This window comes from Xenia sp. Carnegie-2017, unplaced genomic scaffold, assembly GCF_021976095.1.
Source record: "Xenia sp. Carnegie-2017 unplaced genomic scaffold, XeniaSp_v1 HiC_scaffold_25, whole genome shotgun sequence".
Classification (NCBI taxonomy): Eukaryota; Metazoa; Cnidaria; class Anthozoa; order Malacalcyonacea; family Xeniidae; genus Xenia; species Xenia sp. Carnegie-2017.
The window spans coordinates 6,988,886-7,014,730 of NW_025813488.1; the positions used below are offsets into that span (position 1 = coordinate 6,988,886).

The 25,845-nt window shown below is 33.8% G+C and overlaps 4 protein-coding genes across 5 annotated transcripts; 1 reads left to right on the plus strand and 3 right to left on the minus strand.

Annotated features, from left to right (window-relative positions):
• Positions 1-742: 742 nt before the first annotated feature.
• LOC124452850 (homeobox protein engrailed-2-like) lies at positions 743-7,226 on the minus strand. The gene is made up of 2 exons (XM_047003478.1): positions 6,760-7,226; positions 743-1,010 (listed from the first exon to the last, which is right to left on the minus strand). Exons 1-2 carry the CDS (start codon positions 7,001-7,003, stop codon positions 778-780), a joined length of 477 nt encoding a protein of 158 aa, XP_046859434.1. The 5' UTR covers positions 7,004-7,226; the 3' UTR covers positions 743-777.
• A 1,841-nt stretch (positions 7,227-9,067) lies between these two features.
• On the minus strand, positions 9,068-14,527 carry LOC124452989. Its single transcript, XM_047003657.1, has 8 exons — positions 14,179-14,527; positions 12,507-12,949; positions 12,189-12,283; positions 11,726-11,882; positions 11,584-11,647; positions 10,684-10,982; positions 10,146-10,320; positions 9,068-10,028 (listed from the first exon to the last, which is right to left on the minus strand). Exons 1-8 carry the CDS (start codon positions 14,246-14,248, stop codon positions 9,730-9,732), a joined length of 1,602 nt encoding a protein of 533 aa, XP_046859613.1. The 5' UTR covers positions 14,249-14,527; the 3' UTR covers positions 9,068-9,729.
• A 1,469-nt stretch (positions 14,528-15,996) lies between these two features.
• LOC124453000 lies at positions 15,997-16,776 on the minus strand. Its single transcript, XM_047003674.1, has 2 exons — positions 16,666-16,776; positions 15,997-16,522 (listed from the first exon to the last, which is right to left on the minus strand). Exons 1-2 carry the CDS (start codon positions 16,709-16,711, stop codon positions 16,185-16,187), a joined length of 384 nt encoding a protein of 127 aa, XP_046859630.1. The 5' UTR covers positions 16,712-16,776; the 3' UTR covers positions 15,997-16,184.
• A 3,210-nt stretch (positions 16,777-19,986) lies between these two features.
• On the plus strand, positions 19,987-23,934 carry LOC124452993 (protein Wnt-10b-like). Of its 2 annotated transcripts, none has more exons than XM_047003663.1 (4): positions 19,987-20,126; positions 22,125-22,429; positions 22,687-22,946; positions 23,248-23,934. In XM_047003663.1, exons 1-4 carry the CDS (start codon positions 20,041-20,043, stop codon positions 23,755-23,757), a joined length of 1,161 nt encoding a protein of 386 aa, XP_046859619.1. In that variant the 5' UTR covers positions 19,987-20,040; the 3' UTR covers positions 23,758-23,934. The 2 variants fall into 2 exon arrangements, with proteins under 2 accessions (XP_046859619.1, XP_046859620.1); XM_047003664.1 differs by having other exon boundaries at positions 23,295-23,371.
• The last annotated feature ends 1,911 nt before the right edge of the window (positions 23,935-25,845 follow it).

Sequence of the window (25,845 nt, forward strand, 5' to 3'; positions counted from 1 at the left end):
AACCATCCGTGTCTAGAGAACTTTGCTTTTCGATAAAATTTATGTACGTAAATGTCAGTGAATGGCATAGAGTAAAACCACATAAAATATTTTAATCCAGGTATTGCATTATTACGAAGTGGTAGCTATGTTTTTATGTCTCGTTCGTTTTTTTGATCTCTCTTTTGTGTGTTCATTTTTAAGTTAGTACTTACCTTATATAAACTTGTTTTCCGATTGGATCAATTATATTATAGTGATGAACTCTAATTATTGAGATTCATCATTTCTATGGCATATTTTACTTCACTCTTCTTTGAACCGATCATGAACCTTGATTTTGTTGTTGCAGTCTTTAAATCGACCTGCAGTGTAAACCTTATTTTAAGTCACTCAACTTTAAATGCATTTTATATTTTTTATATTTATTACAAAAATGGACTTTGAGATGATGATGAAATGTAAAAGTATGTTTTATTTTCTATCCTATGTTACAACCTGAGATTTTTACGATGTGTTCCATGATGAAACTTTGCATTCAAAGTGTTTTCTCTTTGTAAGCGGAAATGCTCGAATGACGTCATCGATGAAATTCCTATGCTCATTATTGAATATTGACAGCAATAAATAAAGGTCCTGTTGAACGTACGCTGTGCAAGATTACTACAATGCAAACTCTATGATTGCATAACTGATTTTCTAACTATAGACCTCTATAAAACTATAACTAATTTTCAGTGCATGTGTCGTCATACATAGCTAACTGTTCTCCCGTCAATTGTCATTACGTCAACATATTCATCGCTGCTTTGTGAACTTTTTTTTTTCTCTTGCTCGTCGATTTTGAAACCATATTTTGATTTTGTTTTCCGGTAACGTCAGTTCCAAACACAAACTACGAACTTCATCACTTGTCAAGTACTTCATTGTTTCAAACTTGTTTTCCAGGGTCGTCAGCTGTTTGGGAGTGAATGGAACTCTGGGATTGCGACCGGGCTTTCGTTTCTGTTTCGGTCGACGTTTACTTGACTCTGAAACAGGACAAGACACAGCGTCGAGACATGGGTAAGTGACAATAAAAAGAATGAGGGTGGGGTATATGGGGTGTACGTTTGTCAGCAGGTTGTGTGATTGGATTAAAACACATCAAATATACATGCATAAAATATAATTTAAACCGCCACAAATTGTGGCAGGGTATTCATTTTCCTAGCTACTCACATGTACGCTTTGCGTGCTATTTTTAAAGAAAGGATACAAAATGTCGGCGAAAGACAAAACTGGTTTTATAAACTCAAGAATTCACACTGCATCAAACATTATTTTGAAGAATAAAGATCTTGAAACACAATTGTATAACATATTTTGCAATACGGTCAAGTCCGGCAAAATTGTTCGTCTCTAGTTCATTAATATCGTGTATACGGCTCGATATCGTTATTTCTGTTAGTTGGCTTTGCAAACACTTTACAAACAAGCATGTAGCTTCCAACTTTTTTGTTTTGATATGATACGTATGTTAATCATATCCTTCAATTTTTGTGCGCTCTCAATTACTTCCTCAATCTGAACGAGATTATGCGAGAGAGTTTCTTTCGAAATCAGTTCTCGTGGGAAATTTCAACCAAAAGCTTAACTGGGATTTGTTATCCATAAATATATTCTATCAATCAACATGCTCATGTCTTTTGCCCAAATATTCATTCATCTAGGAATTTTGTCGTTTTACTGTATGCTTTAATGCAATATTTCAAGTGGCTGATTGTCTTGAAGGCTTCCAATTAAACCTCTTTAACATAGCATGTTCCTCTACTCAGTAGCTATACTGTTAAAGGGATTAAATGGTTTTCATTGAAATGATTTGTGAGGTTGTAGTGAATTGTTTATGGAAGTTTTTTTCTTGATTTAATTTACAATCAACTTATAGCTACTATTTATGTGAAATAATTTTGTTTAATCAAAAGTTAGATTGAGCTTAGCATCTGTTTATGTTGAATTTAAATACCACACATCCCATTTTTAAGCAATTTAGCAGTTTAGAAGTATTAGACAAGTAAAAAAATACCCGAATTTTAAATAAAATTAGAGTGAACTCATATCTATAACCTACATCATCTGTTTTGGCTCGGCGTTTATGCATATGTCGACGATAACCTGTGCACACTCATGTCAAATTTTAGTGACAATATTTCATTGTGATATATTACTTGGATTGTTTTCCTAAAATTAGTGGGCATGTCAACTTAAAGGTCGTCGAATAAGGGCATCAGGAAACTAAACACGCGCATGCTGTAGAAATGGTTTGTTAGTTTTCCAGTTTGAACGTTAGAAAATGAAGCTTAATAATTATATTTAGAAAACAAGATAGAATTTCCAAGGTTCTTGTTCAGTTTGTGTGAACTTTGTCGAGACATCTATTACACTAAGGATTTGTTTAATCATTCTTGCATAGCAGATAATTTGCGTATAGCTACAAAGTAAGTCAAATGAAACTGCGTTTTTCAAAAATCAAATTGTTGGATTGATGTATAGACAATCGCTTTTTATCGAACGTTTGACTATTCGCCTGAAGATATAAAGTTTTCTCTTGTTGATGCCCAAAAAATACTTTTTGAGTAGAATGATCACACTCAAGTGCTTGCAGACGACTGGATTTTCATGATATTGAGAAATGTTAAAGTGTTTGTTTTTCTGAAAACTTAATCTCGTGTAGAGTTGGTACAACGCTATTCACTAATGCATTAAATTGTCTCATTATTTATAAACACTAAGACAGTATAAACCACCCAAAGCGTTTTAGTAAAGTGCCATAAATCAATCAATCATCGATGAAATTCAGACTTCAAACCATTACTCAGGAAGTGCTCTCTTGATTATCTTGCATTTGCATCATAAGATTGTGTTATAATCTCGACATGTGCATAGTACGTTGAGGTTTTAAAAGACTTTCCCATCTCATCGCTATTGTGGATCTCTTGTAGATGTTTAGAAAGTGACTTGTCGTCGCTATCCATTAGTCTTTTTTATTGCATCCATGTTGTTCATGGTAAATTTAAATTCTTAATCGCATTGTAAAATACAAGATCGTGAGTAAACGTTTTCTGCAAGCTATATTACATAAGTTCGTTGAAGCAACATGATTTTCAACTTGAAATGTTTATAGTGTGAAACATATTTTGACAGCTTTTGTAGCTGTAGAGGCATGCCCGTGCAAACTAAGGTAACATAAACACTAGTCTATTAAGAAAATCATACATCACTTAGAGGACAGTGATTTGGACGTTTACCAAATGTTGAATCTTTAAGCGTCTTCGCTTGTTTTCACACGGAAATAGAAGTGAAAAACATTTTGCTATCGTTCTCATTATCTTTTAAATAAACTTAAAGACTGTCTGTATTTGATATATGGCTTTTGCTACTGTAGCTAATGTTTTTGCCTCGTACTTCCACCCGTCAGTGTTAATTTTTTCTTGTCTTCATTAAATTTGCATTGTCTAAATCATGTGACTACAACTTTACAGTGAATTACTCGTTTCTAAAACGAGGCCAAATGCATGCGTTTTTTCCACTTTAAGAACCCGTCTTTTGGGTGTTTACATTTTTGATGTGCGCTTGAAGAATAAACTAATCGACTTGGAATTTGGTTGCCACGTTAATGATTTTAACATGTATCGTATGATATGATTGAGATTTATAAAACCACGTCCATCATCGTAAATTTCAAGAATTTCTTTACGTTCACGCGCGTCACTTGTCGGCCAATTGTTAACGCGCTAATATAATGATAGGAAGACGCTCTTATCTCAATGAGTGCACAATGTCGGAATTAATTGAGCGCTTATCGTGAACTGAAGTTGTTTGTTACATCCTGCGCTATTCAAAATCGATATTCCATGCCCTCATGTGTTATATGTATGAATCTGTGGCTTATGCAAGTCCAGTATTTGATTTTCACGGCATAATGTTAGTGGCACTTAACGAGAAATGTAGGTACAGTTTGTAGATAGATATTAGTTTGTTTCATTTTGTGAAGATTGGTCCGTCTACAGCAATCAAAATATGGCATTGGTTAAAATCCACTCAATCAATCAATTTATTTTCCAAATTATTTTCATAAGAAAGCTTTTGGGTTGATGATATTCAAACTTACTACAATTTCTGCCGACTCCGTCAATTAGTTTATCATGTGAAAATCTTATCTCGCTGATTGCAATTCTGTCGTTCTAATTTTTCTAGTTTAAACTTTTCATCTGTTTTGATGAATCTTATTTATATGTGGCAACAGGTTGCATTTTTAAATCAAATTCATAGGTTTTGAACCGTTTTCTAATTTGTCAATTCGACGTCTTTTATTGAAAAATTATTTATGGTCATAATTAAAGAACATTAATTGAGAGCGGAAAAAAGTTTTATCTATAAATGCAAAAATATTTTCTCGTCAAGATTTTTTCATGTTTGTTCCCTAAATGTAAGATTTTCTTATAGAATCTCTTCTACATGATTTAGTTATAAAAAATCATTTATTTTAATCTAGTTTTAAACGCAGATATATAAATTTTCAATTTAATGCTATAAATCAGTGCTATAAACGAATGTATTGTTCGTCTAGATTATGTATTTAGCGGTTTTTCTTAACCTAAATACATATATTCTGACATAGATCAACTTAATTAAAGTTTGTCGTTTTTGTGTTGTTGGAGAAAAATAATTATCACACCAAACAAGACTTGAAATCTGCCTTAGATCCTGCATTATTTATGTTATTGTTGATTTCACCGTATGTTCGTTTAATATATAGATATATACATATCGAACTTTGGCAGTTTATTAATAAGTTTTGATTTTGTGATAGTGAAACTTTCTGATAAATGACTTTCTTTTCTTTGGTTGAAATAATGTATTTAGCTCAATCTTAATATCGGCGGGCGAAAAGTTCATGACCAAATTTTTATGTAGGTCATCATTAGATCTTTTATTTCTAACAAAAAGTAGAATTTAAAACAGTAGAATTTAAAACAAAAAAATCCACAGAGTAAAAAGTTTTTGCCCATCCTAACTAGGAACAATATCATTTCGAACTCTATTTCAATAAAACCATCTAGAAGAATATATCCTTTAGTCTATGTTGAAGGATAGTTTGCTTTTCTTATCATCATCATCATCATCTCAATGCAGTTAGTGAGAGATGTGTCCTTTAACGTCTGTATATAAAATGCGCTGGCGCGTACGAAAGTATGTTAATGACTTTCTCGTCTTCGACATTTCATTGACATTTAATACCGACCTTTATCATGCGTCGCTTATCTCGTTGGTAGTTTACGTCCTGGCGTATTCTCTAGGCGTTGCCGAAATTGATCGGTAGGAAGACGACGCGGCAATTAATTAACAATATTTTGCCGATGGTGATGCATGAGTATTAAAATAGCAACAAGGCTTGTTCCGAATTCACTGACACATTTCGATTTCATTATATCTTTTTGGTTGATATTTGGGTACGAATGTGTACAATGCAGACATCCTCCTCTAGTCATTTATTCACGATGATTTCATTAATATTGAAAAGGAGTATAGTTGACTTCCTCTCTATATAGGGTCAAACACACAACATTTTGAAAAATATTTTGCTAGCACACAGCTTAGTTTCATTTTGGGTATTCTTATTATGAAGTTGTAGGTTGTTCACAATTTTTTTTACCATTTTTCTTCACTTGTAAATATTCATTGATACATGTATAGCCATTGGTTTTTCATGTTTCGCAACGAAACTTTTACTGTGAAGATATAACTGTACGGACGTATGTAGATTGACCGAAATAATCAGACAGTATATTTAAGACGATTAATTCAATGCTCAGATTTAACACATGTATTGAGCAAACAGTAATTTTGCTGTAAAATCCATAAAGTATACATGACAATACATTTGTTTGATTAGTACCAGTATTAAACCGTGTCTATTGCCTGTTTTGCACTTCATGAACAAATTCTATGAACAAGCTTCCTTTTTAAGTTGAAATTTGTTTTTCGACTTCCTCCATTCTGACAGTAAAATGGCGCACGGTTTTCTTGTTGATTGTTCGCCCTAATTGAGTGTTTATACACAAAACACACCTTCCGATTCGTGTAGGAAAATGAAAAGAAATCTGAGATGTGACTATCATAAATATGTTGTCGCCAGCTTCCTCTTTTTAATATAGCTATTGCCTAGAAATTTTATAAACCCATTTGCGATAGGTGAATTTTTTAAAGCAACGCCCAAAACAAGTAGTGTCTTTAACATTTTACCGCTAATATATATTTCCCGACGATAAACATAATCATGATTATTTTATATGATAAGGATAGAACTTTGTGGTACCGACTCGATTATAGACGTCTTGGCTTAGATACATGTTTTGCGGATTCTTAAATAGTTATGCTTGTTGAAGCATATCTTATCTTTTCTATTTAATTGTTCTTTTCTGTTTATCTGGTTTGCATCGAAGTTCCGTGATGCTTGTTTTTTTTGTATTTTTTGTTTCCTGCTCAATGCCTAACTTGCATATATCTCAATAGTAGAATATCTTCATATTCATTACTAAATTTTGTTTACAAATACCTATTTTGTCAAGTTTGCATATAAGTCTGTGTTAGACCCTCCTTTGTCTAGAAATTACTTAATTGATTTTCTTTGCAATATTCTTAAAATGGTGAATGTTTTTGGTACAAAGTTTAGGCTTTCTTGTATTGCTTGTACATACTGATAATAACCACTTTTGCATAGGAGTCTTCTAAACTTACTTGGTAACTTTGGAGGGTTATATCTCGTATATCCAAGCCAATTATATTTTGGAACTGGCATTGCACTACTTGCAGGATCGACTATTGTAGACGAGTTCTCCTGTTTTCGTTTTATTCTTTCTCGTTCTGTACGAAAATGTCCATAAAGGATGCGTTCAATCGAGAAACTAAGAAATGGTTTTCTGCAACCTTCACTTGTTTGCATCTCATCGTGACGAGATGATTCTGCGTCGAGATACACCATGATACGTCGATTGCCTTGATGTGACTGGATCACTTCGTGATGAGCATCAATGGTTTATAGCCGTCTCTCCACGCACGCACACACGAGAGGCTCAAACATATTCGCAGCGGCAGGTCGTTTTTCTCAATCTGACTGTTAATCTGAAAACTTTATTTAGCTTTCATAAGTAGTGTTTACACAGTACAATACATGTCAAGGTATAAATTTCATAATTCTTTACTTATGCGTTGGTTTATTCATGTCAACAATCTCCCTGCTTTTTCCGTTTTGATCCCACGTGCATGTGTAAGAAAATGTGGAGTCATCAAATTCTGGAGTATTTGCTATGTACTGCTTGTTATGCCTGATAAACTTGTTTTTCATGAATCAAATTTACTTTACAACAATGAAATCAATTGTAACGCGTCAGGTTGTTTTCGAAGATTTTGATGTCCACACTTTATTTCCCTGCGTTCATACTTCAATCGATTCTTTACGCGGGATGATCTGGTACTGAAGCTTTTTACCCTCAAGATTGACATATGTTGACAACAATATCCAATCTAGCATGATAGTCCAGTAGCGCCTCTCAGATTTCATGCGCTACGGACGAAAAAGATTTAAATGATTCAAAACGGTTACATCTGTTACATCATTTGCGTCTGCGTCACAGATGATCATATTAGGACAGGTGAATTATGTTAGTCGTTTTTAGTCAAAAGACAAATTGTACGCAACGTGGGAAGTACATAAAATTTGAGTGTGTGTGAAGTATGAAGGGCAAACAAGCGGACTGCGTCTATTGTTCCTATGTTTAAACACTCGCATTAAGTTGTCAAATGGAAAACCTTGTTGGGAAAAAATGCTATCAATGTTAGCATGCAGCTCGCTTACTTTTTTATCGCACATTTCATCTTATAAATCAATGGGTAATTTTCGTATTAAGCCATTGCCTGAAAGAGACTGGCAGGAGCCGTGCTATAGTTGATGAATAGAGAAAGTGCTTATCTATGCTATGCCACTAAGCTCGAAATTATGTCATTGTGCCATGGATGATAGCTTGATTATCATGCTTAATCCCCATCTAATCCACTAGTATAGCTTCATAAAGATTCACAGACAGAATGGCGCGTTTCTTATTTGGCAAATTTACGAAGATTTTAATGACTTTTGCATCAGATATTTCGTTTGAAACTGAATACTTTGCATATTGCATGAATGGAAACAAATAATTTTGATTACTAGTTCTGATGAGCTGAGAGTTGATGGATAGTGACTCTCTTTAAACATGAAGATTCACATAAAACCTTCTTGTGCTTGTATGTCTTTTAATTTTCATGATCTTGTTCTTCTCTATCTGGTTTATTGAAAATATGGAAAATCCTAAAAACTTTCTTTGAGTTCTTACGGAATTTTTTTACGTGTTATAGAGCAATGGTTAATCCAAATGTTGAAATCATCATGTATAGTCATAATCATTGCCTTAGAACAACTCGAAACATTGAGAAAATATCTTAGGGAATTACCATTGTTCTACTATCTTCAGAGTTGTTTTTATCTGGTGTTACAGTTTATACCAGCAACCTTTGTTTGTTGTTGACTTGTTGTATTATTTAAATTACACGTATACATGTGAATAGTACGATATGAATGGTTTTTTTTTATAGAGATAATTAACCACTCTCCTTATTGGAGGGTAAAATGTTGGGAGCAATGTTTTGTTATGTGACGTAGGCAGTTGACATTGAAAATATTAAAACGTCTGAATGTAAAATAGTAATAGGAAGCAAAAGTTAGGTTTCTATTCTCATGAAGAGTTTTGAATGAACTGATCTCTGAGCTTTTAAATGTCAACGGATAAATGAGGTTTTTTGTGTGGGTATTTTAGAATATTAAGGTGTGGATGTCGTTGCCTGTGGTTGGTGTTCACGACCTAAAGGGGTATTTGTTAATGTCTTATGACGTGATATGTTCACGTGACTAGATCACGTTACCAGTATACTTCTCGTCGTTATTTCAGAAACAAATACGATAAGTTGTCTGCTAGACATATTGCCAATTTGATAAAACCCATAACAATACGTATAAGGTAAAATGTGCATATTCATTTCATCTAATTATTCTCAATTCAATTACAAATAATGCGATGTAAAATGCATGCTCACATATCTATGCTTCGTAGCTATACATGCTCACATATATATGTAGCTTTAAACTATATCTATGCTTCGTATCTATATTTTATCTGTAGTGCAAAGTGTCTGTATATCCAAGAAATATTGCAATTTAAACATTCCCAAAACTGTTCCTGTAGTATTCTTTCCAAATCTTGCTCAGTTGTTTTTCACCTCTTCTGATTGCTATTCGCTTTATTATGTTTTTAAGACGAAATGAGGATTTCTATTTTACTATGTTGCTGTATTACAGTTATTGTTAGGTTATTGTATAGTTATCATAAACTTTATATTTTGCCATCTTCTCCCTTTCGTTTGCTTTTGTCTGATGTGTGTCGTCGCTTTTTGATTAATTTTACTGATTTGTAGTTCTAGTAGGGTATAGTAGGAGTAGATGAGGATTTAGTAGAAGTAGATGAGGGATTTGTAGAAGCTGATGAGGGTTTATTCGTAATAGAGTAAGGCATTGTAGTAGTAGAGTTGGGATTAGTAGTAGTACATTACGTGATTGACGTTTTAGATGTTAAAGTGTGTATGGAACATTAAGAAAAATATATAAAAAATTGGAAGGTATTATATTTCAGAAGGTGAAAATAGTGATCTTTGGGCTTGCTCGTTTATTTCGTCGTAGTTTGTTTTGAAATTCTGCTCTTCGTTCAAGCCATTCTCGCTCAATCGTTGTTTCTTTTCATTTTCCACTTCTTCAATGGCTTCTTCCTCTCTCAGCTTGGATGGCTTTAAATTTTCAAGTTTTCTGCTCCACGAATCGTAGAACCGTTGAACCTCTCTACGCATCACGTGCTCGATGTCTTTGCTCTGTTGAGTGACAAGATCTTCGTATGACGTGTGCTGGTCATAAACTTGCTCCACTTCTGAAAAAAAACATAGCTAAGCGTGTTTATTTTGTTTGCATTGTACACAGTTGAATTCTGTTTATTAGTCCAATCGACATTTATGGAAACAAAGTGCACATTAGTTTTGGCTCTCACCCGTATTTTTGCTCTTGGGTTGTCGTGGTTTCCAGTAAAAGTATTCCCAAACCAAACCGAGTAAAGTAAGACTGCCGACCATGCCCAATGAATAGAATATAGCACTTTGAAATATTGGTGATTTGTGATCGAAGAGATTCTTTGTTTTTTGAACTGCAACGCTTTTTCCAGATTCCTTGAAAGATAAATAAATAGATAGATAGATAGTTGAACTGTTTGATTAAAATCATTTAGCAGCCAAACAGCCGAATTACATAATGTACATGTAAATTAGATATGGAATTAATGTTATATTAAGAATAAAGGAGAAAAATATGAAATGTTGAGATTTTACGTACTTTAAGAATTTATAGATTGAGCAACTAGATAAGATTAACAAATCTTTAAATCTATTAGTGCGATATTTTGGAAAGTCAAAATGGTGATCACTTTGTATAGAAGTGAAGTTTAAATTATCAGGCATTCATTCAGCCCCAGGTGTAGTTGTTGCTCTACTGTATGATTATCTATAAATATAGAAATCTAAAATATATCATACTTCCATCGTCTTTGCATCATTTTGTATGATTTTTGTAATTTCTGTTTCCATACTGTTCAATGTCTTTCGGGTGCATTTCTCGAACTTATCATTTTTTGCATAATCTGTTATCACAAAACCGTACGCGAACTGATGATCGAACACTTTTCCCACGCGCAACAATGGGTCGGCCAGTGGTGTCTCCAAGTTGTCGGTGTTTTTAGCCCAGTACCCCGCAACATAACTGTCTAATAGTCCACCAAGTGTGTCGTCCTTTTTTTCGATGATTGCCTTTTTCATTTGTGCGACTGTATTTTGAGCTGTGAGAAACATGGAATTTTCATGTACTTTAACTCCTTTTAGCATAGTAAGATCGAACTATTTCCCGGGGGGTGGGTTACAACATTCAACTCTTAGATAACATCAGTATCTTACTTAGATTAGATTTTTTCTAATGCTGATTCATTTTTTAGACTCTTTATTTTGCTATGTTCTGGTCAGGTTGCACCATTGCACAGGAGAGTGCTTGTAACAAATGGTATGTAAAGAATGCTTATGACAATTTTTATCCAGTACTTGAAAGTATATTTTTGTCCAGTGTTTGGTAGTATATTTTTGTCCAGTACTTGATAGTATATTTTTGTCCAGTACTTGATAGTATATTTTTGTCCAGTACTTGGTAGTATATTTTTGTCCAGTACTTGGTAGTATATTTTTGTCCAGTACTTGATAGTATATTTTTGTCCAGTACTTGATAGTATATTTTTGTCCAGTACTTGATAGTATATTTTTGTCCAGTACTTGGTAGTATATTTTTGTCCAGTACTTGATAGTATATTTTTCTCAAGTACTTTATAGAATATTTTGTTTAGTACTTTATCACGTGTATACGATGTATATGTACTTTTGAAGAGCAAGTACCTGTTACTTTTGCGTTGTTTCGAATTCCAAATCTCTGCTCTTCTGTTTCTTTTAATGCCACAACCTAATTGAGAAATTTCGAAATAAGGCAGCTGAAAAAGTATGATTGATACATTTGTGCACCCTTTCCTATCCGACTTACGTTCGATCCATATAGTTTAATATTGTTGCTAAGACTTATAGCTGTCAGCGATGTTGTTACTGTAGCAGTAAAAATCGAGATGATTACCAAACCAATCATGATCCACACGAAGGAGAAAGCTCGAGCAAAAAACGAACGGGGTGAACGATCACCATATCTGAAACACAGAACAATATCACCGAGCTTTAGTTGTTTTTGTTGTTTAGTTGCCTTAGCACTAGTCATCGATTCTCGAGCAATTTTTTCTTTGATTATCTGCAGTTTGATTATAAGGCTGTTAGTTGGGACAGTTCGCCTTTCGATAACCCATTTGATCTTCTTCACAGACGAAGCTTTGTTGAGAGTAATGAAATCTTTAATCCGATCAACTAAGGATTTACGATTTACTTTTTAAGTCTTTTCTTATCGCTTGCATCAATTTTGAAATGCTACTGCAAGGCTTTGACCAACTATAAATACTCACCCTACAGTGGTCATAGAGACAAAAGCCCACCAAAATCCCTCCCAAGCTCCTTGAAAGAATGTCGGAGGAAACTCCTCGGGATTCCAATATGTATCCTACAAAGAAGCAGTGTTTTTTTAAATGTTTCTTTAAAAGAAAAAATATACCCTTACTGTTGTCATAGCACTAAAAATGGTGAATTAAATTGGACGTATGTGCGTGCCAAGTAAAAACATTCTATGCTTCTATCAAAACAACTAAATCAATGTTGTCAAGGATAACCACCATTGCTAATTCAAATTATTTATCTCCAATGCATAAGATGGTATTTTGGCTTACCAATGCCCATATTATGATACCAGAAAGTGATGCCATTAACAAAGTTAGCACGAGCACTGGCCATCCTTGAAACACGGCATCCATGACAGCCTTAGCAGCGTTGGATGGATCCTCATTGGTCATTATAAAGACCACTCCTGGTGCTTCCACCACTGGTATATAGGGGTAGTTTTGATATGTAGTGTCTTTCATGTCACCATAAACAGGGAAGCTTATCACCGTACCGTTGACGCCAATATTGCTCTTTAAAACCTGGGAGTCGTTGAGCGAATTTTCATTGTATGTTATATTTTTGTAACCTTTGCAGCATTGCTTTACGATAGCGTCCAGCACTGTTGGAAATATTCCACGAATGCCTCCATGTTTGTCGCGGTAAATATATGGAGGGATACTCCACCATTGGGCTTTTAAAAGTTGGTGTGGACAAGAGGCAGGTTTTTGTGCTAAATAAAGATCGTATAAAACGGTCAGTTATGTCACGAAAATATTCTTTTGTTTAGCGTTTTTTTTTAATGCTCTGTTATCGCTTGTATGGTACACATCTGAGGCATCGCGTCAGAAATGCTAGAGAAGAACATAGTTGTTTAGAGAAGAACATAGTTGAGAAAAGGCCCTACTTCATTCGCAAACCGAGGAAGTTAAAACAAGCAGTTAGCGAGAGGTTTGTTAGCAATAAACTTGGTATATGAAAAGGAATTTCATGATAGTCAAAGATGGCGGATGTATTCCGTTTTCGATTTTTTTCTTTGAAATGGTATTGAAAATTTTTTTGACGATGTAGTCACCTGTCGCTAAACGTTTTCCACTTTTTGTAAAACGTCTTAAATACAGTTAATAAGCTTCAAGCGACTTTATATTTACGTTTATCCAACCACTTTCACCTGTAGATTGAAAATAGGCGCAAAAAGATGGTTTATTAGCCAGTGGGTACTATCTATTTCATTATTTCCTGCATTGTCCTGAATACGTTTTTTGCAAACGGTTGAATTTGTCTCTTAGCGACAGCCGAGATGATATACACATTTATGTGTAGCTAACAAACACTTAGATTGATGATTTAATGATTTGGCAAAATATATTTAAACGCCCAAATGATGATAGCTAATATTATTACTGAGGCAAATGTAGTATAGTTATGGATCTTTAATTTTTAAGAAGGGGTGATTTGTTCATAAAGCATGCGAATCCTAACTTAGCAACGGGTCTGCACTAATTTACACGCTCTGTATATAATAAGGCAAAGTTTTCTTGATCATTATCCTTAACATTTTTACAATTGTATACATAGAGTGGTTGAATATAACAATTATTAACTTCCTTACGTTTTATTCAACTATATGGGTGAAAACACAGAATTTTTTCTCGATAGAAGAAATATTAAAGAGGCTATGTTTGTTAAGATTCTCCGGTCAAGTTTTTGAAATAACTTAATATTTCATAATTTCGTGAGAGCACAACAACACTATAACATATTATCATGTAAACTTCCTACATTGATCCATTTTGCACTGAAGATTTGCTTTGTCGTCCATTTTTAATGTTTAATAACTTAATATTTCCTCAAATATTCAATAAAAGACTTTCTTTATACAGGCTAACACAGTGTACATGCACTGTGAAACTATATGAGTCTGGTTTAATCATATAATCTGTTCTATAAAACTTTGCTTACCCGTTTTGTTGGACGACGTAACATTCGATATGTACGAAAAGAGAAGAACGACTGTTAATTTGATATTCATGAATGTTCTCAATACACTTGCTTGTCCACTTCTTCCTTTGAACGTTTCTGACCTCTCCAGCAGTTTTATGTTAAATTAACTTTGGAAATTGCGAGAAAACCAAAGTTCCTTCGTTCTCGCCGCGTTTCGTTGTTATCAACACACTGGCAATTTGGAACTTGTTAAATATTTATGACTGATATTTTCATATTTGTTCCAATGTTGTTAATGCCATAATTTACAACGTCAGTATCCACAAAACAAAAAAATGACTATGCTCAACATACATAAGCATGCTAAAATTCCTTCCCAAGCTCAATTTGATTGGAAATATAATATTCTATGAACATATAAGATCATCTGATGTGTAAAATCCAAAGGCGTTTTGGTAAAGACATCTGTTTTCTTTTCTTGGTTGTCTTGGAAACTAGACAGCAGAGAGTATTTACAAACTTGAGTGCATATAGTCAAGTCAGTCGTGTGTAATGTTATGTATATATATATATATATTTTAAAAGACATTAAAATTATTCTCCAAGGAAATGTCGTACATGTATATTTGCGAAACAGCATTTGATAATGTGTCAGTATTTAGTGAAGATAATAAGTTAATTGGAGTTGTGCTAATAGTTTTTTATATAAAGGGGGCAGGTGGAATCAATGATTTGCATACACCATTATTACCAATGTTCATTTGCAGAGGAAAATGTACAATATTTATTAGTACATGTCACGTTTTGCCACGTTCGATGATATAGGATGCGCATATTTGATGATTTTTACCATAACCTAGTTTTAAAGTTTTACCGGCCATTATTAGCACTGTTTTTATTTTATGAGGATGAGGCTAGGCATGATGATATCAAGAATTATTCAGACCGAGGTCAATGAGGCGGATAACATTGACCGTCATTGTATTGTATTGTTTCATTTTGTGGCAAAGTATTTGCAGAAGGTCTTGGACAACTGGATGATGTTAAACAACAACTTATAACACCTTAACATTTGATCTCTTTAGTGCAAATATCTTAATACAATGGACAACTGGATGATGTTAAACAACAACTTATAACACCTTAACATTTCATCTCTTTTGTGCAAACATCTTAATGCAAGCAACTTAAAAAACATCTCAATTATATTTTCATGGTCAGGGGTATAACCATTCTTTGATTCTTATTCAAAGATATGAAAAATAATGTAGTGCATGGTTGAAATTTTTCCTTCCTGCCGTTTGAAACTAGTAGAATACAGCAGTAAATTTTTACTGCAGCAACTGTTTTTGGATGAATAATTTTGCAGGAAATTCGAAATTTTATGTTAGAACCCTGTGTTGAATCTTACTAACTGAAATTTTCCTGTTACCAATATTTTGACGTTGCGTTTAACGTATTATTAAGAACGCTGTTAAATTCGTTAATAATCGGCTGACGTACGTACAACAGGGCTTGCGGCAGAGTCAGAAATATGTTATTTTTGCTGCTTATCTATAATATTTCGTGGACAAGTATTGCAATTCTATCCTGTGCCTGTTCTCAAAAGGATGTGCGGGGAGTATCAGATCAGACTTGGATAATGGGGGATCTCGACATCAGATCTTTTGCAATGAATCACCAAATCAAAATCGTCATCTTTGATATTCCGGTCTCAAAAATCCTATTATGTAAACCCTTCGTCCACTTTACAAAACAACCCTGGAATCCCAATGGAGAAGTCAGAAATGAGCCTTGCAAACACTTCATGACACGGATATGGAGCACTAACATTAGTTTTATCTGATTAATGCTATTGTCATGTTTGTGAAGTAATATTAAATGACTTCATATTGATATTTTCAATGTGTCTCATATATAGCTATTATGAACTGTGTTATAGTTTTATTTATATCTTTCATTAAGTTGTATTTCTCAAAATTTACACAACTAGGATAACTTCTTTTTAAAAGTTTTTTATGATTTCAAATGTCCCGTAAAAAGGGTCTTCTTTTTCTGTTCAACCGACTTTCTGAAACTCCTGGTTTTACAACTTGAATATCAGAACGTCCTGGCCTAATAACTTTTCTTCGAGTTTTAAAATACTGCACTCGTTTCTTCCCACCGGTTAATTTTGTGCGGTCGTCATCATCATTTTCTTCCAAATTTTCATTGTTCAACTTTCCTGGTCTGTTAGTTCCACCATGTTGGAAAAGCTCGTCGTCATTCGCACAATTTCTTCCAAAATCATCCCAATCATTGAAGAGATCGTTTGTCATGTCATTGGTGTAGTCATTTTTGCGACATTCCACCTCGAGGAGACCTAGAAAAAAATCAATGAACAGTGCTTAAGTGAAGGCTATACTTATTGTTCTTGGTGTTTCAGCTAGCTTTGCTTGTTTGATTTCTTTGGAGAAAATTTCGTGACAAGTAACTTAAAATGAAATTTATTTCCTTCGAACGTACATGCTGTCAAGAAAACCAGAAATAATCCTTTAGCTGTCCACTTCATTATATTCTTGTTTTAGTTCAATTTCTTCTCTTCAACTGGTAATACCTTATGATTATGTCACTCTGAGCTTACTCTTCTCGCTTTTATAGATCGACAACAAGGAAAATCTTAATGGAGACGCTGGATGCGAAGGTTTTTAGGAAATTATCATGATTGCTATATCAGCCAAAATCGTTTTTCTAATTTACTTCTCTGGCGCCACTTTAAATGTTAACGGGACAAGATAAACGTGAGTACATTATGCAGTGAAAATTACTATCATTTGATTAATACAGTTTGCTTAAGTGGGCACATTTCCCCCTAAAAAATCAGAAAAATTTCTGATTCTCTGATGATGAAAGTCGAGAAATGGTGCCATCAAAACTGCTGTTGTGATGAGAATAACTCGTCCACTGGCAGTTAATAAGAGATTTGATTGGTCTCTAATGTCTGTTGGCTTAGTTGCTTAACAGATAGAGCGGCTGATTAGTATCTCTAAGATATCTATGTCTGATAGAAAAGATGTCTATGTCATCTTTTTAAGTCGTTTTAAAAATGTCTCAGTCGGTGGCACGCCGTGTTGGCTAAATTTCTCCAATACCAGTAAGGTGTTAGGGGAAGAAAATTCTAACCAGCAAGCTGACCAAAATAACCATTACTGTAGAAAACACATACAATATGAGTTCCCTTTCTATTTTATGTATTTTGATAAGTGAGATTCTCTGAGGTGTTCTGCGTACAAGTCTTAGAAACAGTACGTAATAATGATAATAATCATTCAACAAACACTTGGTTGTGGTAAGAAACTGCTTTGACTAGAGTATTTGCCACGGTAAATGACAACTATAACCTCGCTATCATTCAACAAACACTTGGTTGTGGTAAGAAACTGCTTTGAGTAGAGTATTTGCCACGGTAATTGACAACTATAACTTCGCTATCATTCAACAAACACTTGGTTGTGGTAAGAAACTGCTTTGAGTAGAGTATTTGCCACGGTAAATGACAACTGTAACCTCGCTAGTTCTAAGACAAACTGTTGAAAATCAAAATTACGATAAATTATATTTGGCAGATATAGTCCCATCAGCTGCAACGAAAACTAGAAACTAAAACTTTAATGAAAACTTTTTAGTTTTCATTAAAGAAGACGTTGCACCTAATGAAAAGTCTGCCAAAATGTACGCTGTCATTTAATTTATATTAATTTCGGTTTTCGACAGTTAATTTTAGAAGTACATATGATGTAGTTCTCATTAACCATTGCAAATACGCTCTTCAAAGCAAAAATTAATCATAATTAATAAGAAAAATCACATTTATTTCAACACGATATATATTTATAGCATTCACAACTGATGGAGTCTTTTGTCTAGCTTTTTATAACGGGAATTATTTGTTAGTGTATTATCTCGTTTGTTTCATCAAATTAGAATAATTAGAACATATGGTAATGTATAAATTGATGCATATATATAATGCTCATAACTATCACGAGCGTTTTATAAAATATCTTTTTCCCAAACTTCTTGCAACATCCCTTTTCATTGTCAAATGTATCCATTGAGCTGTCCAAAGCGATGAAACAAATTTAAAGCGTCTAAGATACTGTTTTATGCCTCATAAAGAGATTAATTCTCATTTGAGCAAGGAAGACAAAAATTTAAGTATTACATTAGTTTTATACTATATTAGCTATCATTTAGTATATTAGTTAGAGTAGTATTATATTTAAAATGCATGCACGTCACAAAATGAACAGACAGTTTGTCGTCTGAATTTTTCTCAATGATTTATTCTTTTTAATTTGAAAGTCAAATCACTCTTGCACTTTTTTGCTAGATAATGATTAATATGTCCACACGATTGTTATCATTGTTTTTCTTTTATGATTGTCAGTATAATTCCTTGTGACGAGCAGAGAATGGCATGAGTAGTCTTTTTCAAAATTAAAAAGTTATTTTTTTAACATGTATTTAACAGCATATTTACATGATTCACATGACTGGAAATTCTCCTGTTTGGAAATAGAAAGGACAAAGGATACTTTCTGCTGAAGAGAAAAAATTAGCACAGTTCTGCAATAGACAAAGACGCATGATTTGTTCTCCAAAAGACAATTGACAATTTTAGTTTTGCAAGAAACAAGTAAGACTTTCCCAAGAGACAAGAGACAAGTATGGACAAGAGGCATGATTAGCATTTCTGTTCTGCAAAAGAAAGAAGGCACGTTATTTAGCTCCTCAATAGATTGGAGGAGGGTTAAAAGTTTTTTAACATACGATTTATTTGTTCTCCTAAAGACAGAGACCTTCTTAATAGCTTTCCCTAACGTAACAAAGAATATCTGCTTCATTTTATTCCCTATTTCATCATAACAGGCCACATCTAGATTATTTTCATTAAACCATTCATGGCCGTATTTCTTTTTTTTTTCCTTCGCCGCCCTCGGAAGCCTTGATTATTATAGGGTATCCAATATGCTTTGCAATCTTTATGCCAGCAGTGGCTTCATTAACGCAGCATTTCTCGTACAGTTCGTCACACATAAAATCTTCTAATTCCATATCATTTGCTGCTGTATTGAAGTCAATGGTAACACCGTATTTTTTCAATTGATTTGCAACATTGATTACTCTCTTTCATGTATATGTCACAAGCCCATGGTATCTATATGTACAATTTTGTATGTTTCTTACCCCGATGTTATGTACATGTGAACTCATGCAGGAAAAACACAGGTGTACAAGCCCACACAACTTCCATATAATGATGGGAAACTTCGTCATTTTTTGCCATTAAATTCCTAGGTCAAAGACAGGACGAGCAACAGAATCTTCATTCTCAGTTGACTTCAGACTGTTCATTACTTTCTTTTCCTTTGATTCGAATGAAATCATTTCAACTCGTGGTTTGCTAGTTGCGATTAAGACACGAAGAGCAATATCAGTAACACTGACCAAAGTATACATGAGAAAATCAATCACTGCTCCATAGAGCTGTATTGGGGTTCTACAACATGAAACCTTCAAGCAATCACTTGTGATCGTTTGCTCTTTTTTATCATCTCTTTTCAAAATTGTGATTACATATATACTACAGGAATCATTTACAGTCGTGAACCTTGAAAGCACAAGAAAAATTCTCAGATATGATGAATATAGAATGTATGATCGAAGTTGTTTTTATCTCTATATAACTACCATATGTGATGAAAGCTTGAAAGGAATCTTCCATCAACTGTCGTCTTTCTAAACGCATAGACTTCCTGTATTTTAATGACATCGCATATTTGACTGGCATAAATTGCACACGAGAAATAATCGCAACTGAATTACAAGGAAAGCAAGATGGAAACAAGATTGCCATTCAATTACTGGTGGGCATTTTTCTGTGTGATAGTTTGCTGTCATTTCTCCGTTACTTCTGCGTCTCGGTAAGTGTTTTCAGAGAAACATTTGCTCGCTTGCGTGAAAGTTATATTAATTTTAGTGAGTAAGATGAATACTTGTTTTGATCTCGCTTCCAAATCAAAATTTTGGTTTGAAGAATGCAGCTTCTTACATATGTTGGGGATAATGAGTAAAATGAGCACCTTTGATGAGGGTTAATGTGCATTACCATTTCTCGAACATACTTTATTTAAGTTAAAGTTTGTGTGCAATTTATTGTTAATAGTTTTGCGTAGTTAATGAAACGGTCTCGAAAGATTGGACCATACTCAAGCTATTCAACAAAAACACTTACTTGAATGCTGTTCAAGTAGAAAACCTTTAAGGTTCAACACCAAAGCATTGTCATAAAGCTATTTCGATATGTGTTTACTTTCTTATGTGATGTATCTAGTAGCCTGATACCTCGTGATTATTTGTCAAAACATATTTTGTAATCTGAGGTGAACTCGCCTTTTGAGGTAAATTCATTTTCTGATTTAATCATTTAATTACGTTCAAACTTCAAATATCCAAAAATCATAGCTCTTTCAATTTTATGTAAACATCCCCTAAGTTGACAAAGTTTATTAGTTTTTTGTCACTATTTATATAACGAAAATACGTTGGCCATGTGTTTGAGCAGGCTGGAGAAAGGATATAATGAACACATTTTCAATTTGTGACACGTCAATATTTCATAACATGCGAAGACGTTAGATTTTTATTTTGTGATCACACCTGTGTCATTTTTTCAATTTTCCTTTACCACGTTTCTTTTGCATTATGGAGTAGAGAATGCATTTTCATACATGAAAGTACGATTTTGAAGAAACGATGTTATACCTACCAATGACTTGTTTGGTTAATTAAACCCACTTTTATGATTGTGTTGAATAACACAGTCTAACTTTTGTGACAAATTATGATAAATTGCCACGTAATTACATGACTTGCATGGTTGTGGTTTTCTTTATTTAATCTTGCTACTAACTTAATGTTTTATTGAGCTATGTTTGTCATCTTCTCTTTTTGACCAATAGATTTTCAAAAGATTTTTCAGTTTTCTATATTATATAGCCTTTAGATTTCGTGTAGTATTAACAAGTATTACATACTTTCAGTTTAAATTCTTTAAAAAAGACATACAGCTACTTTTACATGCATCTGCTGGGATTTCTTTTCATTGCAGGTTTTTAGCCATGAGCCATCTTTTTATTTATGTTTTAGTGTGTATGGCTGTATGGTTTTCCATTTATAAGTGGACGACCTAAGGCTAGATTTCGAAGATTTGTAATTTACCATTGAGGTAGTAGATGCACGCACGATTATGTACAATTACACGTCATGCTGGCGTCCCTGCATGAAATAAATTGTCGACAGACTGACAGTTAAACTCCCGTAAAGTGCGTGGACGCGATCATATTTCCAGGATTTTGTTACAATCTTACAAAGAAATTTCTAGATTAAATGAATTATAAGTTAAGTTATTCGTCTATAACATATCCTGCTTACGATGAAAGATACATATTATGGGCTTCCATAGAGCGTCTTAGTCAAAAATGTTTTAAGCGCATTAAAGCGAGTAATTTGAGAGTTGTGTCTGTTTGACATGATGTGGATGTTAAAACTAGAACTTTGGCGCATTCAACAGGATTCTTAGCTTATCATTTGTTCCAAACATAGAAATACTAAGATAACAATACCATAAGATAACATGAAGTAAAAGATAATCACTATTAGATCGGTTATGTACGCTTAGTGTATGCCTTCAGTTTCTCTTGTATTGACTTTGTAGTGTATGATTGGCTAATGATTACGTATTGTAATCCGCCCGTGGATCTCAACATATTTAAGTTTTAATTTGGCACAAAAACAGATCCCCGCATCTTGCATATCTTTTTTTTAGAAAGGCAAATAATCTATTAATCTAATTTAAAAGTCTTGACAGAGTAAGCACATTTTTATATGCTACTATAGTGTAATAAATTCTGTTTTAATAGCTTTACAACTGTTGGTAGCCCCAAAGGTACCATATTTTATGAAGCAAACCACTCTGCTGATTTAAGAGAACGGCCATCAGCATCGATTGCGCTAGCACTTTGTATGAATCAATTAGAATTCAGTACAAAACAAAGAAGAATGTGTTTGAAATTTCCAAAACAATTTACTTCTGTTCTCCGTGGTTTCCGTGAGGCTCTTGACGAATGTCGCCATCAATTCCGTCATAATCGTTGGAATTGCAGCTCATTTTCCAGTATGCGTGGTAGTGTCATGCTTGCAATGACAAGAGCTTTCATGAAAAGAGGTATGTGGTTCAGTTTCAATTAAATAAAACTCCTATTGTTAAACTTTTTACTTGTTTTGTATTTTTCCGCAAGTCATCACTATGCTTCTAATTATTGTTAAGGTTTCAAATTATGCTTCTAATTATTGTTAAGGTTTCAAATTATGCTTCTAATTATTGTTAAGGTTTCAAATTATGCTTCTAATTATTGTTAAGGTTTCAAACTATGCTTCTAATTATTGTTAAGGTTTCAAATTATGCTTCTAATTATTGTTAAGGTTTCAAAGAAGTTGCTTTCGTGCACGCCTTGATCGCTGCATCGATTGCGAGGACTGTGTCACTTGATTGCCTCATGGGAGGTATATCATCATGTAATAGAAGAGGTTCCAAGAGAAGACGCACGAAAGCAGAATACAGCCGTCATAACAAAGCAATTTCTCACGGAATATATATTTCCGAGAAATTTCTGAACTCTCACAAGAAGAGTCGTGACACACCGGAAATTGTAAAACGAAAAAACTACCGAGTTGGGCGAATGGTATGTTGGAAAGAATCGTTGCTATTACAGATCAAATGCACTTTTACCTAAACCATCAATAATGTATTGGTTTGTTTGAGAACGAGTCTTTTTAAAAAGAAGGTCAAAGGCCAACCGCATCGGATGGTGATAGCTCAGCTATCTTAGTATGGTATTCCCATATGTAATTCTTGGTAACTGTTTATCCTCGTAGTCTTTCACATGTCTATTTCACATTTTATTACATTATTCACAATCTTGTCATATCTGAATAATATTTATGTGCAACGTTTTTATATATATATATATATACATATCGTAGGTGTTCATCGATGCAATACAATTAAGATGTAAATGTCATGGTTTCAGCGGTACCTGTAGCATAAGGACCTGCGTGCAAGTGCCATCAGATTTGCGCAATATTGCAAGTACGCTCAAAAAGATTATGAAAAGTGCAAGAAAAGTGGAACTTGTCAATCAGCGTAGAATGAAACCTAAGCCACCAGTCCTGAGTATTCACAAGTCTCCAAGAAATTATGACAGCCTTTTGAGATCCACTTTAACGTCATCAAGAAAACATGAATTGCTGTATTTGGAGAGTTCTCCTTCGTTCTGTGAACAGAATGATTTGCTGGGGGTACAAGGGATCTCTGGTAGAAGGTGTAGTATGAATTCCACTCATGACTACAACTGCAAGATTTTTTGCTGTGGACGAGGTTATAACAAAATTTGGATAGAAAAGAATCACAAATGTAAATGTAAATTTACGTACTGTTGCTCCGTCCAGTGTAAGCAATGCAAGAAAAAAGTCTTGATAACAAGATGTAAATGATATCTTTTTTTGTAAATTGGCCGACAAGCATTGTCGTCTTTTTATGTCGATGAATATATATTACCGCAGGCCTCTTTGGTATCTATTCTAGATTTTTCTGTTTTTATTTGCTGTTGCTTTCTCGTATGATTAAAAGTAATGTATATAATATTGCAATAAATTACTTTTCTATGTTAATTTTTAGATTCTTGTCTACAATGACTTGTCTGTTTGAATTTTTTTGTTATTGTAATTGCAACTATATTTCATAAAATATTTCTTTACGCATGTACAGACTTCTTTAATACAAAGTCCATAACAAGGGCAATATCCAAGATTTAGCTACTTCAGGAAAGGGTTATCTCTACAGCGAATACCAGAGAAACCAAATCGTGACCATTTTACTTGTTTCAGTTGGTGCATATATTATATGATATTGTGCATTTTCAAAACAAGTTTTTAAATGTTGACAAACATTTCATAACTCTGTTTATTTCTCCATTTTATTTTTTATGATCTACATGCAATACAAATGTATTTATACTATAGTAATGAGAACATATTTTATTGTCAAGCATCTAATCATTCAATTACACTAATGGGTTTTTTCCGTGGGAAAATAAATTGCTTCAATTAATCGACGTATTATAATGTCTTGAATTTTTGCACGCACAAAACTACATCATAAACTTACGCCCTGCAAAAGAGTGTTTCATTTTTTCTTTTTGTACTATAGTAAGAATTAAGGAAAATTTTTCATGTGTTAAAGAGGTGAATGTCGAAATGTGGAAACACATTATGAATCGTGTTAACTGTTTAAGGATCACGATCAAGCCATTCCTAAACTGAATTGTTTGGTACGCATGGGGTAGACACCTGTAATAGCTGGCAAAGCCATACTCCTTCTGAGAGTAGATATTTATTGAGGAAATGCCACTAATGGTTTTGCGATATCTTATCTAATCATATAGCTGATCGTCTCTCCATGTTCTTATCAAAGTGAAAATCAGTATTCCTTCATTTAAAAACAATATATTATCCACATATCTGCCGAATGGGATGTTTCTCCAATTTTTCGTAATGTGATTTTATTTTTCATCCACAGCGTTTAGTTCTACCGTGATTTTGCATCAAAGGGATGATGCATTTCTTAATGCTATGTCGTAGCTACACAAGTTGGCGAGTCTGTGCGAATGCTATTCGTTGTCGCTCTCATTTTTAAAATGCCCCAAAGCTTTGTGACAACGATTCATGTCCACATTATTATTCAATTAAACATGTCTTGTGATAAAATCAAACTAGGTGGATTTAAGGGTGTGACACCCCACCCTTACTGTAAAAGATATAACTGGAACATAATTGTTACAAATTTCTTATCTTTTAATTAAACTGCAATCTCTATAACCGCCCCAACTATATGCTTTTAGCTAACACGCGGAGAAACCTCGTCGTTTCTTTCCACATGATCAAGCTTTTAAAAGATCAACATGATTTGTATGCTATTTTACGGCTATTAGCTTTTATACCTTTTATAATACTGTCCCGCTTTGCTTGTAGAAATTACCATTTAACTGGAGCAATGATCTTTCGTTTTCTTTCCAAATTTTGAGCTTCCTATTTTTACAAAATATCACACTTACATTGCATGACAGCATGAGTATTGGTGAGACATTTTGGTGCCTAGTTCTCTTTCGCATTTAGGATCAGAAACGTGTATCGAAGAAAAGTGTTTTGTATAATTTTGCTTATTTCGTTGCGGTCATTGAGTTCTATAATAACTGGAGCGGCTATCAAGCGCGGCCTTAGATATCTGATGACGCAAAAAATGGTGGATTTCGTCCGTTGCCGCTGAGATTTAATAAATTGATCGCTTTTCCGAAAATTTCAAATTTCCACCCTCCTGAGGAAAGAGTGAGGAAAATGTTTGTGTATTTATCGGGAACAATTTTTGATAAAATCGTGTTTCAAAAATGGACAACAGCGATCAACTGTGGTTGTCAGTTATGTGCTCCTAAAAGGATGCATTTATAACTATCGACGAAAGAGCTATATGTCGGCTATATGTATGAATGCAGATGTGTTATTTACCAGCGCAAACTTGTTTGATCG

Bases quoted from the DNA above. Each gene is read 5' to 3' on its own strand.
- LOC124452850 (XM_047003478.1), bottom strand. From the start codon at position 7,003: ATGGTGTATCTCGACGCAGAATCATCTCGTCACGATGAGATGCAAACA. The intron at 1,011-6,759 runs GTAAGTTTAGAA...GTCCTGTTTCAG, and splicing joins TAACCCTCCAAAGTTACCAA to AGTCAAGTAAACGTCGACCG.
- LOC124452989 (XM_047003657.1), bottom strand. From the start codon at position 14,248: ATGAATATCAAATTAACAGTCGTTCTTCTCTTTTCGTACATATCGAAT. The intron at 11,648-11,725 runs GTAAGTCGGATA...TTTCTCAATTAG, and splicing joins TTAAACTATATGGATCGAAC to GTTGTGGCATTAAAAGAAAC. The intron at 10,321-10,683 runs GTATGATATATT...TTATCTTTCAAG, and splicing joins ATGATGCAAAGACGATGGAA to GAATCTGGAAAAAGCGTTGC.
- LOC124453000 (XM_047003674.1), bottom strand. From the start codon at position 16,711: ATGAAGTGGACAGCTAAAGGATTATTTCTGGTTTTCTTGACAGCAT. The intron at 16,523-16,665 runs GTACGTTCGAAG...ATTTTTTTCTAG, and splicing joins TCTGGTTTTCTTGACAGCAT to GTCTCCTCGAGGTGGAATGT.
- LOC124452993 (XM_047003663.1), top strand. From the start codon at position 20,041: ATGGAAACAAGATTGCCATTCAATTACTGGTGGGCATTTTTCTGTGTG. The intron at 22,430-22,686 runs GTATGTGGTTCA...ATTATTGTTAAG, and splicing joins AAGAGCTTTCATGAAAAGAG to GTTTCAAAGAAGTTGCTTTC. The intron at 22,947-23,247 runs GTATGTTGGAAA...TACATATCGTAG, and splicing joins ACTACCGAGTTGGGCGAATG to GTGTTCATCGATGCAATACA.